The sequence below is a fragment of the Xenopus laevis genome, chromosome 1L (genome assembly GCF_017654675.1).
Source record: "Xenopus laevis strain J_2021 chromosome 1L, Xenopus_laevis_v10.1, whole genome shotgun sequence".
Classification (NCBI taxonomy): domain Eukaryota; kingdom Metazoa; phylum Chordata; class Amphibia; order Anura; family Pipidae; genus Xenopus; species Xenopus laevis.
In genome coordinates this window covers 129,632,233-129,644,475 of record NC_054371.1, presented here as the reverse complement: position 1 = coordinate 129,644,475, position 12,243 = coordinate 129,632,233, and the positions used below count along the sequence as shown (strand labels likewise).

The 12,243-nt window shown below is 39.2% G+C and overlaps 1 protein-coding gene across 4 annotated transcripts in view; it reads right to left on the bottom strand.

Moving 5' to 3' along the window:
* Positions 1 to 12,243, bottom strand: part of focad.L (focadhesin L homeolog) — a 136,416-nt gene that overhangs the window by 117,029 nt on the left and 7,144 nt on the right. For 2 of the 4 annotated variants that reach the window (XM_041563647.1, XM_041563663.1), the window contains exons 1-2: positions 3,438 to 3,592; positions 1,648 to 1,716 (exon numbers count right to left, since the gene is read on the bottom strand). In XM_041563647.1, the coding sequence (XP_041419581.1) occupies positions 1,648 to 1,704 (57 nt within the window). In that variant the 5' untranslated portion in view covers positions 1,705 to 1,716; positions 3,438 to 3,592. Of the gene's footprint in view, positions 1 to 1,647; positions 1,717 to 3,437; positions 3,599 to 12,243 lie in introns of those variants that run through there. The other 2 variants (XM_041563652.1, XM_041563655.1) reach the window with 2 other exon arrangements.

Here is a 12,243-nt window from a genome sequence, read left to right as displayed (position 1 = left end):
GAAAGGCATGGAATTAGTAATAAGGTGTATATTAAGACTAGTGCCTTAAAATGAAGGCAATGCTGCACCATTCAGTTTTCTAGCTCAGTTTAGCCAAACATAAAGCTATACAAGTCTTATGCAACTTCACTCTGCACTTAAAAATATATCTTTTATTGCATTTTGCTTTTTATTATCAGCCTCTTTAATTTCTTACCTGTCTGGTAGCAGTCAGGAAATATTTTTGTGATGTTTAAACCAGGAATCTCTAACAGGAGAATGTTTTTGGATTTTGCCATATGTCATCTGAAACATTATTGTGGCACCAATGCTAAGAGATACTGATGTCCTTTGCTTGCCTAAAATGGACAGCCTTTTTCCAACTGCATCACAGGGTAAAAAAGATCACTGCACCAGAGGCCACCACTTTAGACTAGAGGAACAGAACTTTCATTTGAAGCAGCGTAGGTGGTTCTTCACAGTGAGGACAGTGAGGTTGTGGAATGCCCTGCCGGGTGATTTACTAATGGCTGATTTTGTTAATGCCTTTAGGAGTGCCTTGAATGATTCCTTGGACAAGCATAATATCCAAGGCTACTGTGATACTAAAATCTACAATTGGTATAGATATTGGTATACAGTATATCTAGTTTATGTGAGTGTATGGAGAAGTCAGTGTGTGTATATTTGTACACTGGGGTTCATTTGGAGGGGTTGAACTCGAACTGTGGGGGGTTTTTTTCAACCCAAAATAACTATGTAACTATGCATGAAACTATGTTTCATTTTATTATTCAAATTGCAGTAAAGCAGTACAAATTATCAAACTGGCTTGTATTTGTTACAAGATCTGAGAATTTCTTCTACTACTATATTCTACTACGGATTTTGGTGTATACATTTTTCTCCTAAAAATAATAATACACTCTCTTGGTCAGAGCCCAGCCATAAGTTTAAGCATTTTTATATGCTTCACCCAACAATTTATTATCACTTTATTCCTCCAAATTGTGTCACGTGTATCTACAGGTCTAGTAAACAAACTGTGCTTGACCATTGCCTTGTCTAACATGACATATGTGACAAAAGGGTTAATATCTCACCACTAAGTAAAGCTCAATCCCACCGTCAGAAAATTAAAGCGAAAGTGCACAAAGAGTCACATTTTCCATGGCTGGAGGCTCGGTGGCATGTATTTGTCCAGTGCCTCCAAGTGTGCAATAAAGAGTGCTATTAAGATGGCCCTCACATTTATGACTTAAGGCAATTTCACCACTGCAGTGAATCCTCCACTCCTGAAGGGGACAGTGCAGCATGTTAGCTTTTAACCTCCCAGGCAAAGTGAGGAGCTAGAGCACTGTGCCATTTATATATGTTGGCGATGTGCTCCAGATGGGAATGACACAAGCCACACGCCAGAAAGGAATGCTATCTGGTTCCTTTTATCACCTTATTCATGAAATTACATGGCTTGAGGTGTAGCAAACTTTAACTTTTTAGCCAGTCACAGCCTATTTAACTTCGAGGTGAACAGACAATTTACCTCTAAATTTGGCAAAAAGAGAGCTTCAGAGTCTTTTATATGTGATATCTCTTTGGCAGAAATTGTAGTCATTTGTCATAGACACATGGCAAGTGATAAAAAAAAAAAAAAAAAAAGAAACATACCTGTGCCTGAATTAATGAGTTTGGAAATTCTAATCTTTTCTTGAGATCTTCTGACATCTTGGGAAACCACTGCAATAATAAAGTGATTATTAAAACATAGCAAGACAGAACTGAAAATTTTGAAAGAAATAGCAATATTACAGATTACAAGTTTCTCTTTAGCAACAAAACTTTCTAAGGGATCTGAACTAAAACGGTTGATTTATCATTGATTGCTACCCCTAAAACAACTAATAACATTCCCTCAAGCATAACAAACAAAATGTTGGTGTGAATATGTATCCAAAAAGCTAAATGTGCTGTTTTAAAGGGCACCTATCACCTGGGTCATATTTGCCAGCACTCGAGGGCCTGTGGCTATGCCTGCAGCTTTAAGGGGCAGCCCTCAGATGCTTATATGTTAAATACATTTTTTTTTTTGCAACAAAAAACCTCTCCCTTGCCACTGGATATATTCCTATGATATCTGGTGGCAAAGGTGAGGGGTTACGGGGTATTGGGTCTGGGTTGTGGCAAAAGTGGTGTCACGAGCATGTATGGTGTGCCGTGCCATCACTTCTGCTGTCACTCTTATAGAGCCCACACTCCAGCTGGGTGCAACAATAGTTCTTTTTTAAACATAGTCCCCGCAAATTCTAGTCCACCCTCACCAGGAGATAACTCCTGGTGTGGGTGGCCATGTTGTATGCCGATACACTTGTATAACTAGCAAATGCTGTGGCACAATTCCCTGTGCCACAAATGTCAACCTGTACCAGGAGTTCCCTCCTGGTGTGGATGGCCTAGTGCTGGTGGGGCTATTTTATTAATTATAAAAAAAGTACTGTTTCCCCCAGCTGGAGAGTGCGTGGTGCTCTTTAAACATTCCTAAATATGATCAATATACTGGGAAGCATTACAGGACTTTTGCCGGGGGCAGATTTTTATATCTCTAGGCAGTGCATGGCACATGGGATTGTTGACATATCACCAGCTCAGCTGCTACTCTTGGCCGTACTGCACTGCATAAACACAAATACTTAACTGTGAACCACCCCCTATAAAACATTTATTCAGCAGAAAATGTGACACATGCTTCCAGGAATCAACCCCTTCCTCAGGTGCAATACATAAACAATGAACACAGTTGCATTAAATACCCTTAACACCATGTTGCCCATCATGGGATCATCCACAAATTCAAACAATGTATATAATATAGTAAGTACAGGAGTCCCGTGTACTGCACTGCATAAGCATCAATACTTGCTTACTAAACACCGAAAGAGATTGTAATCTCTGGGGCATATTTATTAACATAGGAGACAAATATCACCGGTGATGTTGCCCCTTATAACCAATCAGCAATTAGATTACAAGTTAGAAAACAAAAGCAAAGATCTGATTGGCTGCTACAGGCAACATCACCAGCGATGTTTGTCTCCAGTGTTAATAAATATGCCGCACTTGTGAGTTCATTTTTACTGCATGTCTAGGAAGTTTGACTGAAGGCTGTGCTTACTTATACAAATATACATTCACTCCTGACTCCCTCCCCAGCATCTCTGCAGGAGATTTGCAAGAGACACAGCTTAGTACACGAAAGGTAAATTATGCAAATCACTCCCTCCAGCATGTGCTGCAGAAAACATTACCCGCTCACTAACACATATGCTTTGGACATGCTCTCCCTCCCTCAGCATGGATCACAGCAGACATTTACAACCCTAGTTACTTGTAGATCGTATCACTTTGGAGGAAAGTATTACAAAAATTGTGCAATGTCAGTATTAAAGATAACATTTAATTACCAAGGCAGAAATAGGTTACCAATTTCCTAGCAGCAGCACACTGATCCTACATAGCTGGCAGTCTGGAAGGGAAAGAGCCCTTTACTTCCTGTAAAGTTAATCAACCAATAGGAGGAAAGGCATGCAAATAAGGAGATTGCAGGCAGACATGCTCAGTAGATTTTGAAGCTCTTACTGGCAGTACTCAGCTGTATGTTGGCTTGCAGTGTGCTGATGTGGTCCTGTATAAAAAGGGGTTAGCGATACCCTCCCCTTGTGTCTCTATTAACTCCTGCAATAGAAAAAATATTTAAAAGTAAATGTTTTTGTCTTAAAAAATTGTTTTTTTTATACACATACATTAGGTGTGTAGTTAAAATGACTTAATCTGCTGGGATAACAAGGGGCGCTGCGTCAATGAGTCAAGTTGAGAAACTCCCCCGCCCCACATAGACCCCCCTCCCTCCTCACCCCTAGCCTATCTGCTACCCCGGGTACATGCCCCTAACTTTTTACTTACCCCTCGGTTCAGATTCAGGGATCGGAGTTCACAGCAGCCATCTTCCAGGTCTCTCCTTTAAGAGCCAAATTTCTGGTTTTCAAACTGGAAATTTTGTCTCTTTTAGTGCAGAGAGCTCAATTTCATTCTTTCACTATCGACGGGACCCCCGCCTGACCCCCTCTGGCAGTGAAAAGGTCAGTGCAGGGGGGGAAGGGGGGTCGGCAGCAGGAAAGCTGACTCAGGCAGCGGAGGGTTCAGGATTGCCCCTGGGGATACTTGCATTTTTGTGATGTAAACCACCCTTTAACCAATTGAGAAAACGTCCAAACGTCAGAGCCACAGCACAATGCTATACATAAGGGTGCTGCTCCAGAATGTCCGACCCAATGCTATATTCCACAGGTATTCAAGATCTGTCTCAAAAGTCTTGTTATTCCATCCCCTCTGCTTTCCGTGTTGGGCATGACAGTGCCAGAGGGGCTGCTATAAGGTCCCATAGAAAGTCAGTATTTAGTGGGCTGATGGGGGTTGTTTGGGCCTCTATGTGGGCTGATTGGGCCTCTGTGCACCTGAAATGCCAGGGCCTATTTTTCTCAGTCCAGACCTGTGACAGGGCAACCTCTTATTCCTCCTTGTGTATTTGTCCTCACCAGAATACAAAGTCAGACTGAGCCAGCAGGACCCACTCCCTGCCTAAGACCTTGGGCGCTACTCCCTGACCTCCCCCACTGGCCCCCGATAACGGCCACAAGAAGAAAAAACAAGGTATGGGGGGAGGGTGGCAGAGGGTGGTTGTAGCTGGGGAACATATAATCAATTGATATAATCAATTATATAGGCACCCAAGGGCCTGTGCCTAGGGTGGCAACTTTAGGGGGCGGCCCTAAGGTGCCTATATAATTGATTAATTTTTTTATGAAAAATTAAAAATCCCCCTAAGCCACTGCAGGGAACTTTCTTCTTCGTAGAGCTAGGAAATTGAAGGGAACCTGGCTCACTGTGTCAAAAACCGGGAATAACGCATACCAGAACTATGTAACTATGTTACCTCCGTGAGTTGGAGGTGCAGTTAGTTCCAGTGCCTAGGGTGGCACCAAAACTAAATACAGCGCTGCCTTTATATATCTGCTTCATTCTTTCTTCACTTGAAGCAGGGGAATGCATGCCCACTGAGTCTGCATACCGACACCCAGCCATAACGAAGATATAAAACATTAAAAGGAGGAAGGATGTGATGGTTAAAACTGTATGGGAAGATGGGCATAGTATTATTTTAGTATTAGCTAGTATAGGGTAACATAAAAAATTACTAGGTAGTAAGCAATAGCAAGCAAAGTGCAAGTATATAGGGAATAACAGATAATTGGAATTGGAATGAGAGATAGACAGAGAGAAGGGCTGCAGGAAATTATTTCAATGGGGGGTTAGGGCAGGTGGCTGATGAGCCTTCTTCATCAAAACTTGTTTAAAACCACATCTACTGTACCTTAAAGTTGACATTTTTATACATTTGTAAAGGTTAAGACATACACGTTTTGCCACCCCTGGTGATGAACCACCTGATGGCTAAATGATTCTGAACTATGAAGTGAGTGCAATGAGCATAGCCAGTATCCACCATCAGCTTAAATGATGTAAATCATATTTTTCAGAATTCAGCAGGCTGGCACAAACCATCACAATGTAGACTAATGCAGTTAAAATAATTTTTATTTAAAGATAAGTATCACAAAACACATGCCTTACGCTTTTCGTGCCTTAGCAGGCACTTAGTCATAGGCTAAATTGGTGCAACACATCACAGGGAATTATCCAACCACTGGTTACTGGTTGATATTTTCTAGAAATCCTAATACAGACTTTAAAAGAGATGCGTATATATAGATACATTTCTTAATCAAATAGAATCATAAATAAATATAACTATACAAGTGGGAAGCAGTTGCATAGATAAAAACTCGATTTCACTTTCATTTGCAGTATGCATTTTGCGATATTATCTCCCATTATATTCTAAGTAACTCTTTCTATACCAACTACTGAAAAGCAGTCAAGTATTCTGTGAAATGTTTTGAAACTGTAGATTTGTTCCTATATATTTTTTATATTTGAAATGTTTCCTTATCCAGCACATCACACAGTAGTCAGTGAGTACACCCTGCAAAGTAGCACAAATGGAAAGCAGTTGTTCACTCAGCATACAATACATTTACACTTTACTCCATAATTAATTTTGCTATTCAGAGCCCTACCAGGTCAGCCTCATTTCCCGATTCATTGATGGTATTGTGGTCTTTCCAGTATTGTGAAAATTTGTACTGTATAGCACAGGCTTGTTACACAGCTGATCAACCCATCAACTTGTAAGGCTGCATACTGAACTTTGCAAAAAGAAAGACTTACACTCGCACACCCTGGCCGTCCAGACTCCAACGACTCCCAGGTGCTCGATGTTAGTGGGCAACCTCAAAAACAGCGTAGAAATAGGACACACCGGCACAACATGGGTAATTTTAGCAGGTAAAACCTTGCTCGTTTATTGCGGATGCAACGTTTCGGGGCGTGACCCCTTTCTCAAGCATGCTTGAGAAAGGGGTCACGCCCCGAAACGTTGCATCCGCAATAAACGAGCAAGGTTTTACCTGCTTAAATTACCCATGTTGTGCCGGTGTGTCCTATTTCTGCATACTGAACTTTCCCATAATGAACATTATACAATAAACTCTTCAGACAACTTTCCCCCGGCCATACATGCGATGGAAAACATAAAACAGTATTTGATCTTTTTATGTCTATATTTGCTGAAAGCAGGTTATCATCTGTCAGCTATCCACATTTTACCTACAAGGATAGATATCTAAGCACGCAGCATTACACTCCAATGAAGCATTTTATATGAGTAGGATTGAGATTTTCTATTAACAATCTTAAAAGTGGATTGTGATCCATATGGATAAGACATCTCTGACACTTGAGAACATTTTGAAAGTTTTATCTGATGTACCTGTATGAAAATGTAGTTCCCTATACTACAACCTGCCTTGACTTTCTAACAACCCCTTCTGTACTCGAGTGGCCTCATCCCAGCTCAGTTTATAGGTGCCAGCTCAGAGCTGTCCTCAACAATATTTGCTCATATTGACTTCATTTATTAAAGGTTCTTGCACCTGAACACACTCCTGACTGCCATTGCATCCACCTACCTCTTATAATGAATCATGCACAAGTGCTTTTTATTGACCCTGTTGAACCCAGGAGCTACTGCCACCCTGGCAGTAATTCTAGGGTTTACATAGTGGATTTTGTCAGTAGGCACTACAGAATTGTGCCCAATGAATTGTCCAAAGTGCATCCCCACTCTAAAAATGCTAGCCACAAAATGCACCTAATTCAAAGAAACATATGCTTGCAATAGAGTGTGTTTTGAGTGTGGCTATATGGAGCGGAGATTGGCTCAATAAACCTCAGGGTTGCAGACTCTCGGTTGAGCCAAAAGTCTGGTATTAGCAGTCTAAAAATGCAAATCTCTAAAAATAAGTAATGTAAATTGTAAAAATTTGTAGAGAAGCACACTAAGCTAGCCACAACATGCACCAAATTCACAGAAACATGTACATGCAATAGAGTGTGTTTTGAGTGCAGCTATACGGAGCAGAGATTGGCTCAATAAAACTCAGGGTTGCTGATTCTCAATTGAGCCAAACGGCTGGTATTAGCAGTCTAAAAATGCAAATACCTTAAAAAAATGAATGTCAATTGTAAAAATTGTTATAGAAGCACCCCGTGAAAGTTAAAATCTCACACCTTTAGTGAAGAGAGAAATGCAAAGGTTACGAAAAGTGAAATTTCAGAAAAAGTAACATGAAAAGCTGGTCACAGTTAATAGCAGCCTACTATAATAAGCCACAAGTAGCCTGTATTCAATCAGACGGAACAGAAAAAGAGCATTTAACTGAATACTACTGGGAATAATTTAGCAGACTAGCTAGCGTCTTTGTCCAGCAAATAAAGGATTTTTAGCGCATGGGACTATTTCGTGCAAGGGCAGAGGAAAAAAACTCTCCTATAAAGCTTCAGGAAACCGGATGCTGCACTTGATTACTGACTAAGAAGACGTTAATAGCAGGCCTTGTAGCTGTATGCTGTAAATTGGACCAAATGTTTGCACACTGTCATGCATGAATTCAGAAGGCTTCAGGACTCACTGAATCAGTCTGGAATTTCTTTCAATTTTCTTCTTAACAATGCTACTGATTTTGATTTCAGGCTGTGAGAAACACCTAGGAGCCCATTTATTAAGCTTCAATTTTTTTCTGATCCAGGTTTGTAGGGGGAAAACTCCAATTTTTCATGGGAATTTTTTTTTTTTTAGAGATTTGTCATATTCCAAAGCTGCTAAAAATCCAAATCTGAAAATATGCCGTCTCAAACCTGTCAAGGTCATGTAGAAATCAATGACAGATGTCCCTGAAGTTATTTCTTGAAAATTGCAATCTCTGCTGGATAATCCGAAAAATTCGAGTTTTTTTGTCTGATAATCCGAAAACGATTTTACAGTGGAAACTCAAAAAAATCGAGTTTTCAGTGTCAGTCTTAAGGTTTAAATTGACACTTGATTGTGACGATTTGTCACAACAAAATAATGAGTCAAAACAATGAGATTCATTTGAGGTTTAGTGTGCCTCTTAATGTCTTTTCTTGAGCAAAAAGGAACATGAAAACAATTTTGGCTTTATTTTTCAAGCACTGTATTCAGTCTTCTGTGTGCTCAGAGCAATGGCTCTTACCATTCTTTATACACTTTTATATGCCAAGTCAATATTTTCTCAATAGCAATTACATTTACAAACAACATTAAAATAATTTTTTTTTAATACTGAAAGTTGCTTACAATTACATTTTCAATCATTTGCACTTTAAAGATGCTGACATAAAATGTGCTGTGCCTGCACCTTTATCCGAAATTTATCACATGGTTAGGCAACTTTAATGAAGAAGGTTTTATTTGGCAAATATAGCTCATAGCTGCAGGCCTCTTGTTAATTTTTCTTCACTTTATTTTAATTGCATTGACTGTAGTCACCCTTTGGGAAGTGTACAGTGAACTGAAATCCTTACATATAATTGGGTTTATGCTTGCCACCATGTTGCTGCATAACATGGGTGGCCTACGTTAGTCATTCTCATTTTTTTTATAATGTTCTATCAGTAGCTGCTATTATTGCTGTATAATGATTTGTCAGACACCATGATGCTCATTTACCAACACTGGTCAAAATTGCACCAGTCTAAACAATCCATAGCAAATAATTAATTATAAACTTTGTTCAGCCAGCTGAAGGAACAGTTAACGTAAATATGCTTGCCATGGGTTACTGTCTGAGTGCAAGTTTGCCGCTTTCCTCTTCAAGCTTTAGATGGTTTAGGTGCAGCGACACTAAAGTCACAAGATACTGACACAGGAGATAAAACCAAAATATATTTCTGCTGTACCTAACATATGCTATAACGTTCATTACATATAACACGTTGTTCAGCTACTCCTTTAGCTCTTTTTTCCTTTATATACCCTTCAACGTTTCTTATTTCCATCCCTTTCTATCTCTTTCTGCTTCTGTCATTTCACACTTACAACTTTACATTAAAAGTATATCTAAATCTTGTGGCTTTAAAAACAAAATCATTTTCTAAAGAATCTTATTTCTGATGACAAAAGATGCTGTGAATTTGACTGAACTGGATCCTTCTCCCCAGCATTTATCTATATGTTCATTTAAAGGGTTGTTGAGTTAACTTTTGGTATGATGTAGAGAGTGATATTCTGAGACAATTTGCAGTTGGTTTTCATTTTTTATTATTTGTAGTTTTTGAGTTATTTAGCATTTTATTCAGCAGCTCTCCAGTTTGCAGTTTCAGCAACCTGGTTGCTAGGGTCACAATTACCCTAGCAACCATGCATTTATTTGAATAAGAGAATAGAATATGATCAGGAGAGGGCCAGAATGGAAAGATGAGTAATAAAAAGTAGCAATAACAATAAACGTGTTGCCTTACAGAGCATTTGTTTGTTGGAAAAAAGAAAGCAAGTAATTAAAAACTATTAATAATAAATAATGAAGACCAATTAAAAAGTTGTCCATTCTATAACATACTAAAAGTTAATTTAAAGGTGAACCACCCCTTTAAGATATAAAACAGAAAATATGAATACAGTAGAACCCCACTTTGACGTTTCCAAGAGAGTAAGTGAAACGAATGTAAAATTCGGAAAAAAGAAAAACCGAGGAAAAAAATTAGCACATGGGACCACGAATAATCTGGGAATAATCTAGGACATAAATTTGGGGAACGTCAAATCTGGGTTCTACTGTTTTCTCAGTAACCAAAAGTTTGCATTGATTAAACTGCTTCATTAATGGTAGAGAGCTTTAAATGTCTACAGAGGTATGAAAACTATCTTTTGCAACACTGAATCCCTCCTTTTTCAGTGGCCTTAGCCATATATGAATATGTGAATAAGTGTCTGCCTTAGCAGAACTTGATCTGCTCAAGTGAAGATTTGCCTGCTCATTAGGTATTTGCTTCACTGAGAACACATGGGGGCACATTTATCAAGGGTCAAAAATCGAATTTGAAGGATTTAGAGCAAATGCTTCGATCGAACGATCGAAATAAAAATCGCTCGATTGAACGATAAAATCCTTCAAATCCAACGATTCTAGCGATTTTAAGAGATCAATCTAAGGATTTTTATTTGATCAAAAAAATTTTAGAAAAGTGCTGGGGAAGGTCCCCATAGGCTAACATTACACCTTGGTAGGTTTAAAGTGGCGAAGTATGAAGTCCCGTACCCGAGTATAGACCGAGTTTTTCAGCATCCCAAATGTCGGCTTATACTAGGGTCAGCGGTACCCGACCTGAGTAGCTAAGATTGCAGTCACTTTTAATCATTCCTATACCAACGGTTCACTTGGGGAGAGACTGCAATATCCCACAATGCCTTCTGTTGGTTATATGAAAGAATAACAGTGCGCCCTCTGTTGGTTATATGAAAGAATAACAGTGACTGCAATATCACACAGCGCCATCTGTTGGTTGTATGAAAGAATAACAGTGCGCCCTCTGTTGGTTATATGAAAGAATAACAGTGACTGCAATATCACACAGCGCCATCTGTTGGTTATATGAAAGAATACAGTGCGCCCTCTGTTGGTTATATGAAAGAATAACAGTGACTGCAATATCACACAGCGCCATCTGTTGGTTGTATGAAAGAATAACAGCGCGCCCTCTGTTGGTTATATGAAAGAATAACAGTGACTACAATATCACACAGCACCCTCTGTTGGTTATATGAAAGAATACAGTGCGCCCTCTGTTGGTTATATGAAAGAATAACAGTGACTGCAATATCACACAGCGCCATCTGTTGGTTATATGGAAGAAAAACAGTGACTGCAATATCACACAGCGCCCTCTGTTGGTTATATGAAAGATTAACAGTGACTGCAATATCACACAGCACCCTCTGTTGGTTATATGAAAGAATAACAGTGACTGCAATATCACACAGTGCCCTCTGTTGGTTATACGAAAGATTAACAGTGATGGCAATATCAAACAGCACCCTCTGCACATGGTAGTGGGACAATGCACAAAGAAGTCAGGTTGATCGCTGGGGGGGTCGCTTTGGCAGAATGTGCGCTGGGAGACAGGGCTGTAGTTGTGTCTAGGCTTATACTAGCGTCAATAAGTTTTCCCAGTTTTCGTAGGTAAAATTAGGTACCTCGGCTTATACTCGGGTCGGCTTATACGGTAATTTTTAAAGAGACAGTACTTAGACTATCAAATGGTCGAATGATTTTTACTTCGAATCATTAGATTCAATTGAATTTGACCCATTCGATGGGTACCCAAGTACCCAAAAAAATACTTCGAAATTCAAATTTTTTTACATTTGAATTCTTCACTCGAGCTTAGTAAATCTGCCCCTTAACTTTAATAAAAAATTCACCCAATTCTTTAATGAACAGCTAACCATTTGATTTCTTTCAGGCAATAGGTAGATATTACTAACTTCTTGATAACTGGTTGATTATGTCTTTTTATCAAGTTTTTTAGTGACACAATGAAGACAACTTACTAACATGAAACTGCTGCTTTCCTGGCTTGAATTCAGAGTAACACAAGAAGAATATTTATTTGTGCAAAACTCCCCAACTTCCTATGCTTTTGTTTCAAGTGGGAAATGGTGGATATTTTAAGTTAGTGAAGCATGACTACCTTTAGCTTATTTTACACCCTTATATGTGTATTACAATTAAC